The sequence below is a fragment of the Sphaeramia orbicularis genome, chromosome 15 (assembly GCF_902148855.1).
Source record: "Sphaeramia orbicularis chromosome 15, fSphaOr1.1, whole genome shotgun sequence".
NCBI classification, from domain to species: Eukaryota; Metazoa; Chordata; class Actinopteri; order Kurtiformes; family Apogonidae; genus Sphaeramia; species Sphaeramia orbicularis.
The window spans coordinates 54,303,159-54,327,798 of record NC_043971.1 but is presented as its reverse complement, the minus strand read 5'-3'; the positions used below and the strand labels follow the sequence as shown (position 1 = coordinate 54,327,798).

The 24,640-nt window shown below is 39.2% G+C and overlaps 1 protein-coding gene across 6 annotated transcripts in view; it reads right to left on the bottom strand.

Moving 5' to 3' along the window:
- usp54a (ubiquitin specific peptidase 54a) overlaps positions 1-24,640 on the bottom strand; it is a 77,267-nt gene that overhangs the window by 40,194 nt on the left and 12,433 nt on the right. For 3 of the 6 annotated variants that reach the window (XM_030155510.1, XM_030155514.1, XM_030155515.1), the window contains exons 1-2: positions 21,730-21,837; positions 7,160-7,887 (exon numbers count right to left, since the gene is read on the bottom strand). In XM_030155510.1, coding sequence (XP_030011370.1) covers positions 7,160-7,357 — 198 coding nt within the window. In that variant the 5' untranslated portion in view covers positions 7,358-7,887; positions 21,730-21,837. Of the gene's footprint in view, positions 1-7,159; positions 7,888-9,568; positions 9,719-9,916; positions 9,986-21,729; positions 21,838-24,640 lie in introns of those variants that run through there. The other 3 variants (XM_030155513.1, XM_030155511.1, XM_030155512.1) reach the window with 3 other exon arrangements.

Sequence of the window (24,640 nt, the reverse complement as noted above, 5' to 3'; positions counted from 1 at the left end):
AAGTGGCCTATATTAGAGCTGCGCAATATATCATTTGAGCATCGTCATCGCAATGTACATGTGCGCAATAGTCACATCACAGGTCCTGCAATGTAGGAGGCAAATGAACTCAATGTGTTCTCATCTAATTATCTAATTTCAACCTGGGTACCTGACACACACTGTGTACAGCAATCCACCAATCACAATCGTTCTTAATCAGTTTGCTGAAGCAGAGGACGCCCCTGCACATGGAGTGAGTTGCTGGTAACAACATTGAAAAATAGGACCAATGGCCCTGTAGCTTACCGGCTAAATTCAAAGCTTTGGGAAATGTATCCCGATACCATTTATTCTTCTTCTCCCAAACTCCAGTTCTGATTGACTTCAAACTTGGTATACAGCTTCTGTATGATGATGTCAACACAAAGTATTGACATTATTTAGATCTGGATCTGATTCTGGATTTGGTGCCACTTTGAAAAATTTTCCCATTATAAGAGATAGGAAGTGGATTGAGCAAATAAATCAGTATGAGTGATATCAAGTTGGAATTTGAATTTTTTACAGATCTGATTAGAATATGACCAAAACATGGGCTATTTCTGTAATAGAATAAATACACAGAAGTGGGTGATAATAAATGGCATCTGGATACATTTCCCAAAGCTTTTAATTTGGCCGGTAAGATACAGGGACATTGGTCCTATTTTTTTCCAATATCGTGCAGCCCTAGTCTATATAGTGCCCCACCTTTAGACTGCTGCTATTCAATCATACTTTTGCTTACACTGTGCATCATTTAATTATTCCTCAGTTACACATCCACATATTTAGGAGGGTCATATGATCTGACACACCCATCTTAACAACAGATATGAGATTAAAAATATGGTGTTTAGGGGAAAGTTGCAGGTGCAGCTAAATGTTTGTGTGGTGAAATGATCTGTGATTTGATCTCATTCCACTCTGGACATCTCATGCTCTTCCTCCTCCTCCCCCTCTCAGACTGTGGGGGTCCAGACTCCTGCTGAGTGCCTGGAACTCAGACACAGAGGAATTTCTTCATCACTCCAGTTATGAGAAGTTGTTTTTTTTTTTTTTTTTTTTTTAAAACAGTGCCTGAAGCTCAGTGAAGTCTCTTTGTGGAATGCTGGGTGCTGCCTCCCCTTCTGTGGTGTGAATCTGTTACATCTTTGGACACTGTGAAACATACTGTTTTGTCAGCACTTTGGGTGTGTTTGTTTTCTCCTTCCTGCCCCCCCCCCCAGGTCCAATATGTTGCTGCAGCACAGAGCATGTCAGGCAGGTGAGTTTGTGAGAACGCTTTATGTACACGTGAACATATTAACACATTTTCTTCTCCCAACACTTCTATTGGTTTTAGATCATATTTATAAAAATGTACCTGAGTAGAGCAAATCAGTTAGGCTGTTAACTCTGTTTTAGATACAAGGTTTTGCCTGCCATTATGACATTTAGCAAACTATAAACTGAAGGACAAAAAAAAAAAAAAAGATTCCTCTGCCACTCTGCGAACAAAAGATCTTTCTCAGGAAATAAACTTTCAAAAGCGACAGATAAGGTAGATATACATTAAAAAGTCAGGACTTTATCATCAGCTTAATAAATATCAAGGTTCTGTTCACATCCATTTCTGTGTTTTCCCTGAGACACCTTCAAAGGTCTGCATTACAATGCATGCAAGTTTGTGTAATGACAGGGTTTTTTCATATTTTTTCCACTTATAATTTTAGGTAATATTCACTTCTGCAGGTGGACAAAAGAAAATCAAAATATAGTGTAAAGCAACTGTGTCTGCAGCTTAATACAGGCAGCAGCTGCTTCAGTCTCTAATGTGGAGCTCAGACACAGAGCAAACATAGTGATGGATTATCTCTGCAGGAAGTTTAAAGTCCCCATAAGTTGATTTTCCAACAAATGAAATGAAACTACAAGCTGCATTGAGGTTCAAAACTAGAATGAACATCAGGACGACCCGTTAAAAACTGTTCCGATTAATGTTGTGCAGTCATGTTTGTGGGCGGTGATGCAGACAGTCAAATGGATGGTTTTTCATGGAAAGCGGCAGCAGCAGAGGGAGTAAGAAGAGGAGGAAGGTGTGGACAGCCGATGAAGGCCTCAGCTGCTTGTTACTGCGATATTCTTCTTCGTTTTGTCTCTGTCATATGTCAGTGTTGCTAACCTCACCTCTGCTCAGCCGCCTGCAGCTGCACAATCCTTAGATGTTTCAAACAGTGATGAGTCCAGACGAGCAGAAGAGTCAGGGTGAGGGGGTGTATGGGTGGGGTGGGGGGCGCAAACGTAGATAGATAGATGAACTTTATGGATTCCAAACTGGGAAAAGACTAGACACAAATAATCTAGACTCTGTGGAGACAGTGGCCCAGTTCAACATGTCTGGTGTTTTAATATGTTGTACTGACTTACACATTTTTTTTCAAGTTTGTAAAACCCCAGTGATATCCCAATTATCATTAATCCATTAGTCTATCCGTGCTTACGCACCTGAATCACTTCCCTCACGGTGAACAACTTCGAAAATGACTCCATCATAAACAGTCTACTTGTTTACACAGTAAACTGAAACGTCACTCTGGCCTTTTTGGAAATTTTGTCACGAAGTGCATTGTGGGAATGGGAATTCCATGCAGCAGCAATTTCGCTGTCTCTTCGTGAGTGCTGAACCCAAATGTTGCCTTTACCTCCATCCATCGACTAGACTCATTCTTTAAAACAACCTTGGTGGACTGTAGAATTTTATGCTGTAGCGATCTGGGTCATTTTCTTGCAGGATCTGTGAGAAACCACGTTTGCTTGGTTGCCACTCCCACAATGCACTTCACAACAAAATTTCTGAAAAGGCCTGAGTGACGTTTTGGTTTGTTATATAAACAAGCAGACTGCTTATGATGGAGTCATCTTTGAAGTTCTTCACCGTGAGGGAAGATATAGATGTAAGACATACTTTTATACTGTTGTCATTTCTACATAGATATATTTTGTACATGTTACTTAACTGTTACTTTGATGCTTTTTGTGGTTGTTGTTTCAGATGGTTCTGGTACAAAGAACAAGCTGACATTTTCAGACATATCTTTTTCATATTTTACTATTTTCTTTGCCTGTCCAAATAATTGTTCAATCAAATCTAAGAAAATAATCACTAGATTCATCAGTTACAAACATAATCAATAGCTACAGCTCTACATCTAATGATTACAGGATACTAGACCAAACCTAAGGAAATGACTTCATTTTGTTGATGTGTGAATGTTGAACTCCATATTTAAAAAGTCTAAACATACTTCTGATTTACCTGTGAACATGTGTGTGCTGTGACCTCTGACCTCTGCCTGTGAAATGTTGCTCATGCAGGAGTTGTGTCTGTAAGTGTGTGTGCATTGGAGTTGTAGTTAAAGCATTTAATGAGTGTTTGGCGTTGAGGCCACTCTGTAATTTGAGTGGCCCCGCCCACTCGGGTTAATGAGTCAGCCACCGGTAATTACATCTCTCACCCCCCACAAAGCACTCTCCTCTCAATGTTAAAGGGCCTGGCCACCCTCATGAGAGCTCATGAATCCTAAATGAGTGTGATTACAGGCTCAGACTCAGAAGCTTGTTATGTGTGGAGGTGGAGTCGTCTGGAAGGCTGGCTGGCTCAAAGGCACTGCGGTAGACCTGCAGGGTTAAAGGCTTTAAGAGGCTTCAGGCTGCTGGGAAACGCCTTTCTGACGCAACTGCTCATTCTGATTAAAGTTCTAGTCAACTTGGAGGACTGAAGAAAAGTACTCTGCAGTGAACAATCATTTTGGTTTCATTATATTTTATAATATGTCCAATTAGTTCACGCAAAATTGAAATAAAATCGATCCAAGATCGATTTTTTTACCCAGCCCTAGACCTGTATGTGGATCATGTTTCAATAAAGCTGTGAGACAGTGAAAGTGAGCTCCCCTCACCTTATCATTGTTGTTGACTTTCTCCTGCCCCCCACAGTTGAGAACCACTGATACATGCCAAAGTTTTTGCATATACTAGACAGACAGACAGACAGACGGACGAATGACCAACTGATGACAATACCCTGCGGCCAGTGTGGCCGAGGGTAAAAACTGAACCCATGTCAAAAGCATCAAAACTAACCACATTGCTTTCCCCAATCTTAACAGTTGGAGCTGATCCCTGGAGACTGCTGTTTGTAAGATTCTTATTGTTTACTTATGATGTGTTATAGCGTTTCTAAATTTTGGGATATTTGGTCCATCCATTTATCATTTTACAAACCAGACACAGCGATCATGATATAATTATCACATCTCATCATAATCATCTAAGATGTTCTGTAATTGTGAGAGAGATTTACATCAGTAAACATGAGAAACAGTCAGTCCCTGTTCAGATGTATTTTACACAAGCTGATCTAAGTGATGTTTTAGATGGTGAATGTAATTAATAGTGCTGGTCCATTCCATTGCCATGTTTTAATGGAATCATTGGCATAACACTGCACTTGGATAAAAGTCACTTGATGGTCTTGTTACTTGTAACTTCATGCTGACAAATTGAGGGAAAAAAAACTCATTCAACAGGTGAGAGAGCTGTCACTCCAAGTCTGATGGAACCACGTTTGGGTCACTTTCCGGTTTTGTGAGTCCAGTCCCATGTGGGAGGAAGCATTTATCATCATGACACACATTATGATGTGTCAACAACCTGTGCCATTGACATCACTGCACACACACAAGTAATAAGCAACATGACTACATGATCAACATAATATTGTTTTTAATTAAGGAAAAAAATGAAACCACCAATGTAGAGGTGTAACTGTGCACTTGTTTGTACCGAACCGTTTTGGATTGGGGCCTTCGATACAATATGGAGGAGTACTGAACAAATACATGTAGCCTATGTGAAGAACGCAAACATTCGCCTTAAGTTTCCACACAAACCTTGAAGTGGAGCCCACACAGTACGATCAGGCTGGCTGAACGCAGAACCAATGTGCAGGGTTTCCCCTATATACATTCTGTTGCTGAATTCTCAGCAACGCTGCAAAAAAAACAAAATACTTTATTCTGAAGCTGGGGCACCGGTAAGGGGGGGTATACAAAGAGTATAACAGAGGCACAGAGATGTTCAAAGCGTGTTAAGTTTCACTTTCGGTTTTCGGTAGTTATGGAGCACACACCCCCCGTACCAAAAACGTATCGAACCAAAATTTTTCTGTACCGTTACACCCCTATATCAATGTCTAATGAGCCAAGGCCAACAGCATGAACATCACATTGCAGTACATCTAGAGTGACAGATGCAAACACCACATGTTTTGTCTGTCTGGATGATGACCTGACCCTGATCACATTAATTATCTAATAGATATATATTCCCCCTGGTATTTTTTTTTTTTTGAACTGTAAAAGTATCTCTGAAAATGCAAAAACTACAACAATTGGCACCAAATTATATTATTGGTTGTGCAGCATAATGAAGAGGAGACTAACAGTTATAACTTTTTAACACAACTATTTATCACCCTCAGTTTACGGTTCTACATTACATTAGCAACTAAACTCCAACAGAGGTGGACTGCCTCCATTTCCTGACAAAATTTTGATGTGAAAAGGGGCAATACTAATGTTGGTAGCAGGACTATTTACATCTAAGTCCTGTTTTTACAACTTACACAATAATAACTGCTGATGTTGTGCAGCTGCTTGATGCCAATAGCCTCCAACATATATTCGATCATTTTGTGACGCTAAACAATCTCAACTCAAAGCCTTAATTACACATAGGGCCAGATCTACTAAGATCCCAATTTGTGTGTACTAATTTGCGTGCGCAATCTAAAATTTTGTGTGTGGGGTGTAACCGCGGTTTGCGGATGATTTACTCAGATTACTTGCGCAAATTACAACATGTGCAAAATCTTGCAGACCGCTCTATTTAAATGAGAGTTTTGCGTGTGCTACTGGAGATAACACGATGTAAAAACTGCTCTGGGATACACCAGCAGTAATGGGAACAGTGACTGAATGATCCAGACGCAGGGAAATGTGACGTTGGACGAGTTTAGTCATAGAAGGTATTGGATGACTCATTCATGCATTTATTTTTCATTTTAAAGGTGTGTGTGTGTGTGTGTGGGTGTGTGTGTGTGTGTGTGGGGTTGGATTGAATGACTGTCAGGCACACATAATTTTGTCACACTGTAGCCTAATGTCGGTGCGTATTTTTAATCACAATCATCAGGAGTGGAAAAGAGTCCTGTAAAGTGTGTGTGTGTGTGTGTTTGGGGGGGGGGGGGGCATACATCTCAATTATTTTTTCCTCTGTCATTCCAAAAATGTTCACACAAGGGTGAAAAAATGCATTCTCTGCATCTCATTTCATCATTTGTGTCCTAACCACTTCCATGTGTGCACAATTACACACCCAACCCGTTTGCTCCTCCTTTTTAGACGTGGTAAATATAGACACACTTTCTATCAGCAAAATTGCTTTCAGGTTTGATAAATCACTTTGTGTGTGCTAAAAGAACATATTTACATTTTCTACTCCCAGCACAGGCACAATTATGTCTAAACGCCCCATGTTGCATATTCATTGTGTCAAATGTACTAACTGGATGCAGACGCGCTGTTTTGCACCTTTGAAAGACTCAACCCTTGGTGCACATTGTTAGTAAATCAGTTTGGACATTTTTTTGCGAGTGCAATGAGTTTGCACACGTTTTAATACACGCAAACCTTTAGTAGATCCGGCCCATAATGTAAGGATCTTTCTATTCTGTGTCAGGGTTCCTACAAGTAAAATTTAAAAGTTTCTAAAAGTAAAAAGTCTGAATTTCCCCAAAGGGATTAATAAAGTAAATCTATCTATCTATCTTTTTCTCCAACACATTGATTCCTATCGTTCTGAGTTTATCTGATTTCTTGCACAAAGTGCAGTGATCTTCAAATACATTCCCCTCCACTTGTGTCAACCAGGTCGAGAATTATTTTTTTCTCCAAGATTTTCTCCAGATTTAGGGCCCACTGGTTTTTTCATGGGATTTCAAGACAAAAAGAAAAGGACAAAAAAAAAAATCACCACACTTTCTCTTTAATCCCTTTACCTGTAACACATGTGAGTGAGTGCTTTGTGTACATACCTGTAGGGCACTATTCAGGAAGCAGCTGTTCTGTCCTGGTTCGTTGCTCAGCCCTTTACTGGGAGCGATGGACGTCATGGTGCGCGGTGTCAAGATTCCCTGCATCCCGCCGACACCGCCTCCGCTCCCTCCACCCCCGACACTGCTGCTCCCTCCGATTCCGCCACCTGACGCAGAGTAGCTCCTCTTCCACGACATCTTAGTGGTGTCTGTACTAGAATCAGCTTCCCGTGGTCCGTTTTAGTGTCCAAGGAGACTGATCCATTTCCTCCAGCCAAGGTGAGGACAGAAATAAAATGCTTATACTCCGAATGGGAGCAGGGAATTCCGACTCCAAAGCCTGGGAGTCCAAATAAACCTCAAAAGTGAAAGGCTTTAGTTTACTTTAACTGGAGCTGAGATCCAAAAAAATCCTGGAAATGAAACACTCCAGCAGTTTTTTTCAGATAACCCTATAAGTTCTGTATCCTTGCACGTTTCAGATTCTTTACATAAGTATTTAAAGACTTCCAGAAGCTTCTGTGCTTTATAATCCCAGACTTTCCCAGCCTGCTCTGTCCATCTGCAGCCACTACAGGTGAGGTGACCTTTGCCCTCCTTTTACCAGTAAACATGTGCATTGGAGCTGTGCCTGTATCCTGTCCTCCACGTTATCGCCATCATGACCATCCCACCCCACAGCAGCAAGGGTTAAAGGTCAAACAGATTTGCAGCCACTCAAGATAAATCTGCAAAAGAAGAGAAAAAAGTAATGTGCAGATTCCAAACATATAAAACTGTAAGGAAAAAGTGTAGTGCACTACTGTTTTGATAAAGGTTCTCTCTCTCTCTCTCTCTCTCTCTCACCCTAATACCAGGTCACAGCCATTGTTAAAACATACACAAGTGGACACAAGAATTTTAAGCTTCTCACTGTAAAATTTGCAGTTCTTTAATAATTTAGTTGGCATAATTAACATGAATATGTTTAAGCAACTTAATTACAAATATATATTGCACTGAAAAAACAAAAACAAAAGTCCCACATACAATATTTCCTTGGATCACCTTTAGCTTTTACAGAGTCACAGTAAATGTCACATTTTTACATCTATGGTTGCATTAAGTTTTAGCCAAAATCTTGTACTGATGATGATGAGTTGGATTGCTTGATTGAAGTCTTTTCCATCACATCCCAAACATTCTCAATGGGGTTCGGGACTGGGCCCTGGTGGCCAATCCATGTGTGAAAATTACATCTTGTGTTCCCTGAACCACATTTTCACAAACCAGATGAATCATGGAATTGTCCAGTTTTTATGCTGTCTTGCAAATTTAAGGTTGTTTAAGAAATGAGAAGCTAACCACAGCATCAGTTACGGTTAAAAAAAAAAAAAAAAAAAAAAAAAAAAAAATATATATATATATATATATATATATATATATATATATATATATATATATATATATATATTAAAAAAAAAAAAACTTGTTGCAGCTTAAACATATTGATCACTGCAATAATTATCCAGTGGAAGAATCTGAACCTTTATATGTTAAATGCAGGTGGGGACAGTTTTGGCCTAGCTGTGAATTTCGTTCAAAAATTATGGAACATCCAACTAAAACCAGAACAGCCTTTTTCCCCAACACAAGTACAAATTAGCATCATCCAGTAAGTGTGATGGAGGGAAATACAACCTCAGAGTTGTTCTTCTTTATTCCTGAATAACACTGGATGATGTTTTAAGTAGATTTATTTTCAACACTTGTGCAACACCAACAAAGTATGGAGATGGATCTGGACATGTGAGATGAGCCACATGCTGCTGATGATGCTGAGGCAACATACCTGCTCATTCACCTGGGAAACAGGAAGTGAGAAAGTACTACGTGTGTAGTCAACAACAGAGAGGTAAAGTGCAGGTCAGAGCAGAGGGAGGTGAGGAGGGATTAGACTGATCAGACTTTGTGTGTCTGCACAGGATTAGACACACTATGTGTGTGTGTGTGTTAAGTGAATGCATTATGTCAATGAGCTTTTCTTCATCTCCTCAATATAAACATAACCACATCACAGCAGACGGTCTCAAACATGATGAATGAGAGATCATCAAAAGGATTTATTCTTCTTAAATAGAGCTGTTAAAGTCATCTGGAGAAAATTCAGTATTCTTAATAGAGAAGGAATAAAAACAGCAAAAACTGCACAATATAAACAAAAAATTGCAATGTTTGCAAAGGAAAAAGTTTTTCTACCAACCCTTGATAGTCCTGCTTAATAATTTCACTGGTGCTTCAGTTTTACTACAACAGAATGGATAGAAAAAGCACCCAACTGATCCTTTAACCTCTGAACAAAACCTGCTTCGAATGTATGGACATAACATCTGGCAGTCAAAAGAAGGCCTGCAGATGACAGCAGCGTACCTGACCAATCACGGCACCAGGATAGCTTCAGCTGCTCTCTGCTCGTTTCCTTTCCTGGTGAGCACCGAGGCTGATTTGGTGTAAAAATGGTTATATAACAAAACGCCAGTCTGTCGCAGAGCAACACACACACAGAGCTCTAATCACCTCTAATTCTCGGGGCTGGCTGAGCGCCGCCTCCATGCAGACGCTCTGCTCAACTCACACCAGAGCTGGCAGGAGTTCGGGTGCTACTGGGATCACTGGGAGGAGTGGGATGAACCCCACAGGGATGCAGAGGCCGACAGGTAGGAAACATGTAGAGGCAGCAGGCAGACAGACAGATTACAGGTTACAGGTGAGTCTGACCTGTTAGGTGAGTTGGCAGCTGCCACACTTCATTCAGTCTTAGATTCATTTAAGCTACGCTTGTGACTCACTGTCTGCTGTGAAATTCACCAAACACACAAAAACCAGTGAATGCATCAGAGCTGCAGCAACCGCCAAGTAATGACAGATCTGTCAAAATGCAAACACACGCTTAGAAAACTGCAGATGGTTTTTGTCCTACTTAGTGTGAATTTTAGAATTATTGTCACAGTTTTCATCGGCAACACTTTTTCATCGATGAAAACTGCCTTTTTTGAAAAAGAGTGAACGTCCATTATGGGATGAAAACTCCTTTAATGAAGTTCTGACATAGCCACTACTTAACATCCACATAGGGTTGCACAATTATTTATATGAATTATATTCATATTTTTTCTGTTTTAATCAATCTGAAAAATATCTTGTAAATCAAAATTAGTGCTTCAGTTCTTCCTCAAACTAAGGAAGAAAAAAATAAAACCCCCATTTGTCTGTTGCAACACTATAAAGACATTTTCCACATTACCTTTCTCTTAGCATTGCCTACCATTGATTTATTTTTTATTAACAATATTCATTTTTTTTAGCAAATATTGTATATCAACACAATGGCAAATATTTAATTTCCTTTCCTATTTTTCAACCATGTTTTGTCTTGAAAATGTTTTATCTTTTTTCTTCATACAGTAAAAATTATATAGCAGTGCAAAATTGTCCATGACACTGAAATGAATAAATAAACAAATATATTAACTCAACAGATATTTAGTCAATTAAAATAGGACTAGGGTTGTAATGACGTCATAATGTTACGATTAATCGCCATTTTATACACCACAGTTAATTAATCATCAAGGCTGCCAGAAACTGTCTCATAAAGTACAGTAGATTAAGAGCGGAACCAAAGACACGCTAATATGCACTTCCTGTACGGAATGATAGCAACGTTACACAAGCGCTGCATTCAACAGTTCATGAGTTAACTTGTGAATTGATATAGTAAACACTAGGGATGAGAAGATTACCAATGTGTACCGATACACTGACACGTGTGCACGATCTGAGTGCACTGGTAGAGAAGCTGTGAATAAATGAAAGTTTGAAATGATATTGCAATATCATGCTTGTATTGTTAAAATTCGATCCATTTAGGGACGTAATGATTATCAGTGTAACGATAAACCACGGTAAAATTTCCAGCAGTTAGTATTATCATCTAATTTTTAATTATCATGATAACTATGTTCGATTACCGCACTTTGAAAACTCATGGTGATACTGCTCATTTCCTGGAGATACAGCAGTACTCCAGGCATGCGTTAGCAGTTTGCAATGTTTAGCCTTTGAAAACATGGTGGAAAGCACCTGCACGGACAGAGCTCCGGAGACTCGGGGATAGTGGGCTCCAGCACGGACCCGGTCCATCCGAGCTCCCGTGTGCATGGACCTGGTCCGTTCGAGTGAGTGTACGCACGGACCTGGTCCCTGCACTTGCTGGGATGGACCCGGTCCACACTAGTGTTAACCTCTCCCCGGCCCCGACTGCTTCAGATCCTCAACCGACAGAGAAATTGTCTCAGTATAGATACTCAGGACAAACTCATGCCAGTTCAAATAGAGCCCAAACAAGTGAGCTTCAACTGTACAAAGACACATGATATGTGTAAAAACCAAAGGAGAGGAGGCTTTATGAACTGAAGGAAATTCAACAGTAAATCCAGTGACTGACCTCCAGAGTAACTGGACCATATGCCACTGATGTGATTGGTCTGTCACTAGGAGTGCCACTACTGCCCAGTCTGGATCAAATCACCCTAACATGTTTTAAAATCCTCATTCTTTCAGAATATTTACATTTGTTCATTAAACAGTTCAGGAAAATATGATTGGGTTTCACTTTCTGTTTGTGTGTGCACAGTGGTGTATATGTGTGACACTGAATGATTTGATCTGGAAAATGGTCAAACAAACTCCATTATGACCTGTCCAACTACTTTTTTCCCCCACTCAAAAAACCACTCAGGAATCAATAGGAGAATTGATAAGGAATTGGACTAGTAAGCAGAATTGACAATGGCATCGATATTGATCAAATCCTATTAATTCCCACCCCTAGTGCAGATATCTCTTACGGCTCTAAGGTGCCATCTTTAATGCACATTTTTATGTTTGATGTTTACATGTTATTATTTTAATCTTTCTGCCACAGAAAGTACAATGTGTGTGTTATTTTATTAGTTGGTTTTTTTTTTTTCATAATACAGCTGTTACATTATTTCAGTGTGTGTATAAGTAGTTTTTGAACATTTTGAGCACATTTCAACAATACCGCAATAATAATGATAACCGTGATAATTTTGGTCACAATAACTGTGATATGAAATTTTCATATCGTTACATCCCTAAATCCGGTCAAAAGAAGATATTGTTTACTTGCATTTAAAAGTGTTACTATTTATTTGGGTCAAGTTTTTCTTTTCTGAAGATCCACGTTAACGTAAGCCGTGGATTCACAGATGTGTACACTGCACAATACAGTATGAGCTTCATGGATACACTGTGGCACATGCGCTCCCAATGAATACTGTCACGTCTGTATCTTAATCTTACAAGACATAGAAGGGAGGTGACGACATGTGGTTTCTTAATGTGTAGTTTTTACTATATCAACTGTATTGAATACTGCCGTACATACCGGAGCTACTTCCTTAAAGGTCCGGTACAGAGAATTCATTTAAAGTGGATTGCAGCGACACCTTCAGCCAGAATCGGTGTTTTTAAAGGGACAAAGACTCCGCTTCCCACGAGCACCAGCACCTACTGTTGTAAGGACATAACTCTGGCCAAGGCGTGCATTTGTTTTGAAGCTAACAACTGAAGAGTGGATCCTCTTTACAACTCTGCATTTCTTTTTTCAAGACAGCAACTTGGTGCAAAGTGACATTTGAAATGAGACAACAAGCAAACTTCATAAAGTCCATCTGTACTGTAGTTTAGTAACTGACATGAAAACAAAAATGAAACCTAACTTTGGATGTCTGACTCCTGCTTCTGTCTCTCTTTTACTCTGGAGTGTTCCTCACAGACCAATGCTCTAAGATGTGTCCCAATAATATCCATTTGCACTAGCTTTTCCACAAAGTATTCAGTCATTTTCATAAATGACTTCAGTCATTCAACATCTTCATCATTCTGCATTAGCAGTTCAGCTCTATCTGCATTCACAGTATTCTACTGGTAGAATTGTCTTGTTCCTGAAGGACACTTTAGTATCCAGGGCCCCGGTATGAACATTCAACTCCATACAGAACCATTTCAGTCTCACCTTAAAAAGCCCTTAGTTTGGGACTGAAACAATGCTCCAAATAAAACACATTACTGACACCAAAGAGCTACCCGTGTGGCTAAGGCAGAAGCGTAAGTGTTTGACTGAGCTACCAACAGACACTATAGTCAAATACAATGTTCCAATAAAGAAAGGAAGCATTCTATACCTGTGGAGAAGGAAGGGGGCTAACTCCAGCTCTGTTTTCATTCCTTTAACTCCCTTAGTTCTATCCATCGGTTCAAAGCAGAGGTTTACCGCTGTTTTAGTCTGTGCTCTATCACTCTCCCATTTAGCTTTCTTTTTCTTTGTGCCAGTCCAGCTCCAGTTCTGGTGTCCACCATTACAACAAAATAAATCCAATAAATCCCTTTCTTTAGGAAAAAGGACAGATCTGGCTCCTCACGTGTTCAGTTTACTTCTCACTGCTAAACCCTCCCGGTCGTGTGGCGTTGTCATAGTGACATAAATCTGCCATAAATCAGTCCAGTCTTGTCCGACCCGACCGGGGAAGCTGGAAATAGCATTTGGAAATAACCTATTTTGGTGCTGATAATCTCATTTTAAATTGTGGACTACCATCAGGTATATTTATATATATATATATATATAAAAATGAGACTTTTTCCAAGATCATGCAGAAAGTCTGTACAGCACCTTTAAACAGTGACATACATATTGAACAGCGCATCCCAGAATACCTTGTGCAGGTGTCTCTTAAAGTGACAGAACTTTTTACTCTATTACCTACATTACAAATACTATATTGATTCAGCCAGGGAGCAAGAAGTTGAGTGTGAGAGACATGCAGAGAAACAACTTTGGAAACAAAGATGTAAAGGGGGCGTCCTAACTTTTTCACTAGACTGTATGTGAGGCACATGTTCTGAAATTGCACAAAAGCCACTTTGTGAAAAGTCATGGTTTTATTTGATGAAAAAATAGTCAAGCTCATTGAACTGCATGGCATATTTTTTTACCAGAATGAATGTACTGAATCAGAATCACTCTGTATTGTGATTTGGGTGTGAACCGTATCATATCGCATCACGAAATGCCACACATGTATCTTTAATATATCAGATTGGAGATGCTGTATCGAGATCGTATCGACCTTACAACTAAGATCCCAACCCTAGTAAACACGCTCTGTTTGATCACAAGGGAAACTGCATAAAATAACCTGATGCGCCTGTAGAGACTACAACCGACATTCAAACAGGTAATTACAGTTCGAATTCAAACTTTTCACCTCACACTTGAACAAATGTTCGAAGTTCAAATAAAATGTGACAGCCCTAAGTACTGTAAAATGAATTAGCGCAAAATAATCGTAGTAATCGTGAGACTGTGATTATTTCTCTGACAATAATCATTGCACCAAAATCTCTAATTGTAACGTCTCTAAACTGGACAAAAACTAAAATATTTCTCATGACAAAAATGTCAGCAAAACTAAACAGTAGTTTAGTCAAAAGTCATATTTCTTGCCCAAATTTCTGCAAAGTAAGTTACACAAAGGTATCATCAATGTGAGTCTTACTATGTCGTTGTGTTTGGAGCAACCCATCTGATCTACACTGATCTTCCTAAAAGTGAAATACAGACAGAAAGACAGACAGTTGATAGTTTGTACAGAAGGACAGTTGGAGACGTTCAGATAGGTTACAAAGGAGGAGACTGAGTGGACAATAACGGATTCCTTTTACTTCAAACCTGCTTATTTATAGCAGTTTCAGTGTCTATGTCTACTTTTTCCTCCATTAAAGTCCTGAGAGTGTCCCTGGGTGAAATATGTTCTAAGATGCATTCTGGGCACAGGAACTGAACTCTTGCTGCTGACCTCATTGGCAGCGAGTCTGAGGGAAGATTTGGGGCCTAATGACTAAAAGGAGAGCTCATGAATATACAGCCGTCCTTCATGAAAATAACTCTGAGAATTTGGGAATGTGGAGCACTCCAGTCACTTAAATCCTCCCAGTGAAAAGAGGAATTAGCAGCTTGTCATCTCCCTGCGAGACTCTCAGACAAGGCTGCATCTTGAGTCAAGGACACTTCAGCAGTTAGAGTGGTGACAGGTACACATTTTTTTTGACCTTTGACACCACCAGGGGAAAGAATATGATGATGGAAACAGAAGGAAAACCTCAACTCCTCAGATATTTACCCTTTTTTTTGTTGGTCTGATATGTTGATAAACCCTGAAATCCCATTCAAGCTTCCATCCCATCACTGGGTGTGTCACAGTGAGGGAACCTTTTCATAATTATTATAACAGTTGGTTTGTTTTCACATTGCAAGAACTATGAACTACTTAAAGCAGACTATGACTAACAAATTTTTCTTCAAATTGGTAAAACCCGAGTGGTAGCCTAATTATCACTAATCCATTAGTTTTCCATGTTTACGCACCTAAATCAGTTCCCTTATGGTGAACAACTTCAAAGATGACTCCATCACAAGCAGTCCATTTGTTTACATATCAAACGGATACGTCACTCTGGCCTTTTTAGAAATTTTGTTGCAGAGTGCATTGTGGGAATCGGAATTCCACGCAGCTGCAGCAGCAACAAACATGGAGACAACAGGCAATGAAACCGTGTCCACTACCGGGTCAGAAGAAATCACGGTAAGTCAACTGTCAACTTATAATACGAGGTATGTGATCATGAAAAACAATACTCAGACATCAGTTTCATGGCATTTTCGTTATATGTCATTGTGTAGGCTTATCATACACGTACTGTAAGGAATGAGTAAGCGGTGAGGGCCCAACCATACCCTGTATGCTTGCGAGGCGTGTATGATAAGCCTACACAATGACATGTTCCGAAAATGCTATGAAACTGATGTCTAAGCTGAACTGAACCTGGTCTGGATCATAAAATATTATTTGAAACTCCTCCACAGTTTGTCAAAGCCTTTGCCCATCATTTATTCCTGCAGATCCTCATACATAGAGGCATTTCATTGCTGTTTTTATCTAGTATTATTTCAGTGATCATTGTGGTCTCCTCATAATGCCACTCATCCACACCCGTCCAAGTATTCACTAAATCTGTTTCAACTGCACATATTCATTTACCTTTTATTAATAAATCACCTTTTTAACCTTTCCCCAAGCATAAAGTTTCCTTTTGTTTTTCCAGGATATATTTTCTCTGATTCCAGACAGATTTTTTAACGTGCATAAACACAGCTGGATGAAAACCACATCAAGTACAAGCCACCACATTGTGTGCAACTAAGAAAAAAAAGGACCATGAAAATACCAAAGAGCAGGAACCCTGTGTTTATTCATTGCATTTAGTGCTGCAACAACGAATTGATTAAATCGATCCAAAACGATTCTTAAAAGAGTTGACAACGAAATCATCAGTCAATTTGTTGGGTCTTGAGCATGTTAGTATTGAGGCATGTGCACACTGTGTAGCGTAAAAGGAAAACACAGAGCAGCATGGCTGAGGCTTTGAAGGCCAGGCCAGATTTTTAAAGCTAGGTTTACATTATGTTCCTAGTGGCCACAGCAGCCCCATTTGCCCGAAGTGTAGTGCACCGTTTATGTAACAAAACTTGAATATGGACAAAAAAAATTGCCAAAATACCACTGCCCAGTATGTTTCGGGCAAATGGGGCTGCTGTAGCCACCGGGAACATAATGTAAACCTGTCTTAAGACAGCCTATGTGTCGTGATTAGGGATGCACGATTTGGGCCAAAAATAAAATCCTGATTGTTTTCCTTTAAAAACTTGATTTTCAATTTTGATTTTGATTTTTGTGTAAAACTACAAAAGACAACAGAGGTCAGCATGTCATTTTTGTGAGCAGCCCACAGTGCAAGGCACTGCTCCCAACCTCAAATCTGTGATGGTATCACATGATGGGCCCACAGAAGTGACAACAATGTAAGTCAGTGACAGGCATCAGTCACATATGCATGTGTGCACAGACCACATAATATGAGTGATCCTCAAGCATGGAAGAGACCGACCCAGGAGGGATCGTCTCTGGGCTGGCCTGGGAACACCGCGGGATTCCCCTGGAGCTGGTGGATGTGGCTGGGGAGAGGGCTTTCTGGGCTACTCTGCTGAGGCTGCTGCCCCTGCGACCCGGACCCAGATTGAAAGAAGATGGGACGGTACGGATCCATCCGGGACAATGTAAGATGAGTGCAGTTATATTTGAATTGGGGGATCTGTGGGTGAAACCACAGCTTAAATTGGTATCACTACTGCCCATCACAGAATTAACGTCTGTGTTTATTACATGGACATCTGTGAAAGACCGTTCTCACACATAGGAGGAGGAGCCTACGGTAGACCGGAGGTGCACGGCTCAGAGGTGTGAGAGAGATGAAACGGATTTGACGATTTCCATTTTTTAAAATTGTCTTATTAAAAAATCCAATTTCAATTTAAAATTGATTAATCATGCAGCCCTGGTTGTGATTACTTTCGCCCGCTAGCTAGTTAGACACTATTGTCGTAATTATAACATTTTCATTCATCTCCATTTATCAGGCCACTAGACTGACATTACCTAACGAAAGTGAAACTTTACATGTTTTCAACATCCAACTCCTGGTTCCATTCCTCTATTATACAGCGGATCTTACATGAAATTTTCACAACTTCTAACCTGTATCCATTGGACCCCCTCCACTGCTCTAGGGCTCCCCCACAAATAGTGGACCCCATGAACTTGTCACGTTTACCCCCCCCTTTATGGCACCCCAGTGCATGTGGACGTTCATAAATTCTGAGACTGCTGACAGTTCGGTTCAGGTGAATGTTAGTGCCCCGTTGTCTTTCACCGGGAACCCGAAGTGATCCCAAACAGGGAACCGTAATGATGGCGGAGGGTCGTCAATCTCGTCCTACCAGGTTGACATCATATTTGGTGGGGTTTTTTTTAACCTTATGGCAGCTGCTCTTTCACATTTCGGGTTAATGTGCGCTCTTTCAATATGTCCGTGTGGAACTTGTGTGGATTTAAAGTTCCGCATCAAACGATATCTTTCGTTCCTTTATCTTTTTCTCAACATACTGTGCCGTTTCAGTACAGCTGTGTACCGAACCGAACAGAGCAGGTACGTACTGAAACGGTTTGGCTTGGCATGTGTACCGTTACAGGTCTAGTGCATAAAGTATTAACTTTGTGGTTCTTTAATAAAGAGATATAACATCAGTCCAGGTCCACTTGTGCCATGGGTTTAACCAATATAATCAATATTTACTGTCAATAAAATATTGCACACAGCAGTAATGTGACATATTCCAGTGTGTATTTTTCAATCAGACTTTTAAGAAGTTTTGTTTAAAACTGATGTTTGTTTCTTTTTCCTATAGAAAAACACCTGGTGCAATGATAAGGCTCACCAACGTGTCATTAATGCTTTCAGCCTATATCACAGATAATAAGATAAATCTTGTTAAATATACATGTATAATGCTGTCTGTTGGATGGATACACTGCTGCTGTGGGTCTGTACAGAGGATTTAATGACAACAAATGTGTGGTAAAAAAAAGAAAAAAGTTACAAGACTGTTCAAAGTAATATCTAAGTTGAATATAATTAGGACATGTGGAACTGAATAGTAGCAGATAAGGTTGGGTGATCACATGATCTTACACCATTATTAATCTTAATTTGACCCCTTATCTACTTTTCAGAGAGATCCTACAGATTGCATCATTGAAAAAAAATATTGTGTTGGCAACTTTTCCTCTCATCTAACATTCCCTTTGAATGACAAATTCATCACTATAATTATAATATGTATTTTACAGAGGGGGAAATCACTTACCAGTGAGACTGTAGCATTAATATTGCTCGCATACATCACAAGGCTAATGAGTTTACTTCTATCTGTTAATAGTGATACTGCACTAAAGTGGTCTGTTTTTAGTTTGCATTAACTAATTTGAGTAACATCCTTCAACTGTGGTCTTGTTTCTGAAGTCTGATGTGTGTGTGAGTGTAACATACATAGTTATTAATACACTATAAAACTCTGATAGGACAATTTAGGTTAGAATCGCCAATGTCATGATAAACAGTGTAGCTGTACATACATGAAAATGTGAAGTCTTTGCTTCATCTAAATATGATCAATATTGTGGTAATGTCAATTCACAATGATGCAAAAATGCAGAGCTTCTAGTCAGGGAAAAACAACAGAGAGCATCACACACTGCCTAACTGCTCAGAAACCAGAGAAGACTTGAGGAAAATTAAAAATATATGAACTCAAAATCATCATATGTTACCTTTTGGTCTGATCAACCAGCCCTCCTAGCAGAGCAGAAGGACTAAACTTTTTGCATAAATTTAGTTCTTCCTACACACCCTGATGCCAAGAACGACATAGGTTAGTTACCATTTCATACAAAGTCCTTCAAAAGTCCTTGAATTTGGTGTCAAGCTAGATGAAAAACTATCAAATTAATGTTGATAAATCTTAAAATTTATCATGTTTACAGGATGGATTCGCTGCAGTTGACAGTCTTTCCATGGGGTATGTTTTCAGTATCATAGAAAATGACCAGACGGGACCTTTTAAAGACCATTTCTGACATAGCCCTTGGGAGACAGGACAGAAACCAATATTTTACAACAATTATTGTATTATTATATTATTTAAGGACTTCTTCTGTGTTTCTTCTCTGTCACATCCCCTGCTGTGAATGTATTGCTCTAATTTTCTCTCTCACATTCCACAGCAGCAGCAGCTTCCATCAGTGGAGTGAATAAACAGTAAATCATCCAGACTGGGGGTAGTAGGGTGGTGGTGGAGGTGGCTCCTCCTCCTTTTCTTTCAGCACATTATTTTCCCATGAATACTGCTGAATAATCTTCCTTTAATTTAAAGCTCCGCGGCTGCACTAACAACGCTCCAAAAACTAGTCCCTCACTTGCTGCCCAGCATCACCACACTTCACTGCAACAATCTTTATGGGGAAAAAACTTCCCAGGTTCATTCACTTCAACTTTGCTACACTTTTCAGCTGTGAGTCTAAATGCTGATGTTCACACGTCACCCTGAAATCTGAAGTGGTGATTCATGTTGGATCACTAAACCAACACTGATTAGAACCCAAGTCCTGGTATACCACAGGAGACAGTCTGCACACAGGAATGCCTGACGGATTTTGTGGGAAATGAGCTCTACGCGTCGTTTTTTTTAATCCATGTAAAACACTGCAGAACTAAAGTTTGTCACAGTTGACTGAACTCCATCCAAAGATTAAACTCCTTTAACCCTCAAAGACCCAAACAGCCACTAGCAACCAAAATCATCTACTGATCTAAAATGTGTAATAAAGTCCTGAACCGCTAAACCTATCAATACGTTGAAAACAAATTCGGGAAAAATACAGTTTGTTGTCTGTTCATGGTCATCAGATATGACCCATTTGGACAATCAGAGGCTCCATAGTGAACATGGAAACACCGTCATCTTCTACAACATTGATTAACCAGTAAAAACCCATGGAGTTGACAAATGACAGTAAATGGAGATGCTTGTTTTTAACATTCAGTTACTGATATCTTTGCTGAAAAAGTCACCTTTTCTTCAGTTCTCTCTGTTTCTGATATATTAATCCTCAATTTTAATCTGAGCTTTTAAGAACATCTACACAGTCCGTAAATTAAACAGGAAAATAACTGATTTTCACTGAAAAAAACAAACAAACAAAACGTAAAATACAGAGGATAGTATTATAATAAATGGTGATAAATCACTTAAGAAAGGTGAAATAAAGTGAAAAAATAATTTGGGAACTGCTATAAAAGTAGCACTGGGTCTTCATGGGTTAATATGGTTTGCGTACAGAGAAATAAATACTCAGCACAGGAGTGTATTCAATAACAGGGTGAACATCCCTCTTAATGGTAGGAATTTCATACAACACAAGCCAATTCCAAGCCAACACTAGACGTCCCTTTAAACCCTGGTTTGCATATTCATCCCAGTTTGCTTCTATGCAACAGCCGACACAAGATCAGGCTGGACTCAGATACACCACTGACCACTGAATTAGCAGAATACCGAAGTGGCCGGACCTCAGCATGGCCCACATGACTTCAGTCCATGAAACACGCGTGTAGCAGCAGAGTGGGTCCGTGTCCTGTTTGTGTCGGAGTTGGGCGCAGTGCTCCAGCTCCATTACATCACTTCCAGCAAACTTCACGGACAACAACACGGACAACACGGCATAGCTGCTCTCATTTAAAGCATTATTGGTTCGTAGGATTCGGCTAATGAACGAAAAATGATCAGACCCGTGGGGATATTTAAACACGTAACAGCAGTAGTCCCCCCCCCCCCCCCCCCAGCCCGTGGAACCGGTACACAGACGTAGTACTAGTACTAGCTAACGCCGGTGAATGAGAGTAACGGTCGCTACGTTTGAAACAACTGATGCGACCAGGGCGAAGAAAACAGACAGTACGACAACAGCAGAGGATAAAGTGCGGCTCACCTGTGGCCTAGACAGCGGAGGAGCAGCAGGACCGGGCGGACTGTGCAGCGGGTGAACGGCTCCGACAAACGGCGCTTATTGTGTTTTAAAGCGGCAGAATGGAGGGGGAGGAGCTACTACCTGCAGCACTGCGCACGAGCAAAGGCGCGCGCGTGTGGAGGCATGCGCGTGTTTTCTGTTCTTCTGTGTGTGCGTGCGCGTGTGTGTTTAACCCTCCGGTGTCCGGCTGCGCCTTTTACGCACACTTTGCACTTCGTGTTAAAAAAAAACCTTATTATTTTTCACAATTTAAATAAGATTAGAATTCAAAAGTTGTTCATTTGCGCATGATCTTTAAAATTCTGTCCACCAACTCAAATGTGCACATTGTAAACAAAAGAAAATGACCAGACGAGCATCTGTCTGCCCAGTGTGCAGAAAACGCACTGTTTCTAACATTAGAACCACTGTTTTTGATCCAAACATTCAGGCATAACTCCTGCTTTTACTGATATCTGGGCTTCATTTGAGAGGGGAGGGGCTAAATTCATTTATTAACGTTGTTAATGTTACTGTTAATCATTGACATATGCCAGACTGAAAAAATCAAATAATATTTAATCCAATTTTTATGTAGTATTTTGGAAAAAAACAAAACAAAACAAAAAAAACAACAACAACCAAAATATATTTTGTATTTTTTGCATCAAAAAATGTAGTGACATCATGATGAAAAGAGATTGTTTAAAAGGTTTAAAAAAAATCTAAAATGAATGATTTTTTGATATGTTGGATGATTAGGGCTCACCTTGATTTACAAAAATAAAATCAAATTAGAGCAGAAAAATAAATCAATATATAATATTTAATAGTATGATTTATAGGTGTGCCATTTTGGCACACTTGGTGACAGATGCTAGTATTTTTGAACATTTGACCTAGTGCCAAAAATAATAATGCAAATTAACCAATGTTGGAGTTAATCATTGACATATGCCAGGATGAAAAAATCTAATAATATGTGATCCACTTTTTATATAGAATATTGAAAAAAAATAATTTTTTGTGTTTTTTGCATCCAAAAAAATGGTTTGTTTACATTACAAACACAACATTTAAAGGGTTAAAAAATGTGACAATTATTGAGTATTTGGTATTTTTATTTACGGCTCAAGTTGATGAAATAGAAAAAAGTGTAAAAGAATTAAAAACAAACTGTATGAAAATTTTTTGACATTATTGCACAAGTGTGCCAAAAAGGCACACTTGGTGCTTAGTAAGGGCCTTGGTGGACGGGATACCGAGGGTTAAGTATCACACATGATGTGAGATTTGTTTAAAACACAGTTGTTAAACATGTGGCCTGGGGGCCAAATCCGTCCCGCGAAAGGGTCCAACCCGGCCCCTGGGATGAATTTATGAAATACAAAAATTACACTGAAGACGTTAACAATCCAGGATGTTAAAATTATTTTATGTCATTTCATTCCTAAGTGGATCAGACCAGTAAAATACTATCATAATAACCAATAAATAATGACAACTGTAAATTTGTCTCTTTCTTTTAGTGTAAAAAAAGTAAAATTACGCAAAAATGTTCACACTTACAGACTATCCTTGTACAAAAAATGTGAATATCTGAAATGTTTTAAGAGAAGTATGTGGAATTTTAATAATATTCTCCCCGTTATTTAATGTTGTGTGTATTTGTAGCTCCACTGTGATCTCTAAGTTGTGAGTCACAAGTATAAATGATAAACTAAAGCATAATATTGTTAACATAAAACTTATTTTACTAAAGAATTTTCAGGTTGTTCATATTTATTCATGTTATGTTCAAGTACAATTCGTAAATGTAAACATTTTCATTACGCAATTTACTTTATTCACCCAAAAGTTCTTATCCTATTATTTATATTATTTTACTGGTCTGGCCCACTTTAGATCATATTAGGCTGAATGTGGAACTGAACTAAAATGAGTTTGACAGCCCTGGTTTTAAAAATATCTATCTATCTATCTATCTATCTATCTATCTATCTATCTATCTATCTATCTATCTATCTATCTATCTATCTATCTATCTATCTATCTATCTATCTATCTATCTATCTATCTATCTATCTATCTATCTATCTATCTATCTATCTATCTATCCATCCATCCATCCATCCATCCATCCATCCATCCATCCATCCATCCATCCATCCTCATATATACTCACATATATACACACACACACACACATATATATATACACACACACACACACACACACACACACACACACACATACATACATATATAAATATACTCATGCTGCTCTTACTAGAGCTGCAGCTATCGATTATTTTGTTTGATTGATTCGGTTAAACGATTATTTGAATAAAACAGTGAAAGAGTGAAAAAGACATGTCTGAAAATGACAATTTGTCATTTATTCCAGAACCTGCTGAAACAACACCCAGTAAAGTAAAAAAGGATATATAAAAATATCTATGGAGAAATAACAGCAATATTACCAGTATAAGTACACACTCTACTGAGGAAAAAAACATGGACATTCTGTATATTCAGGTAGTCAACTGACCTCATAACACTGCTGAATGTAGACTTTACCAATAGAATCAACCCCAGGTCAAAACACTGTCCCCACAACCTTGCTCTTAGGCTCTAGGCATGATGGGTAATCACTTCATCCACCTCTCCTCTCACCCTGATGCACCTATAACTGCGGAACAGGGTCAATCTGGACTCATTTGAACACAGTCCAATAGTTTCTAGCAGTATGGGAGACAACCAGAGTAACTCACTATTCTCTCCAGTGGTCACAGTGGCATGTTAGTCTATGGCTGCAAATAAATTCAGTTCTTAATCATTGACATATGCCAGGCTGCAAAAAAATAAATAAATAAATAAATTAAAAAAAAAT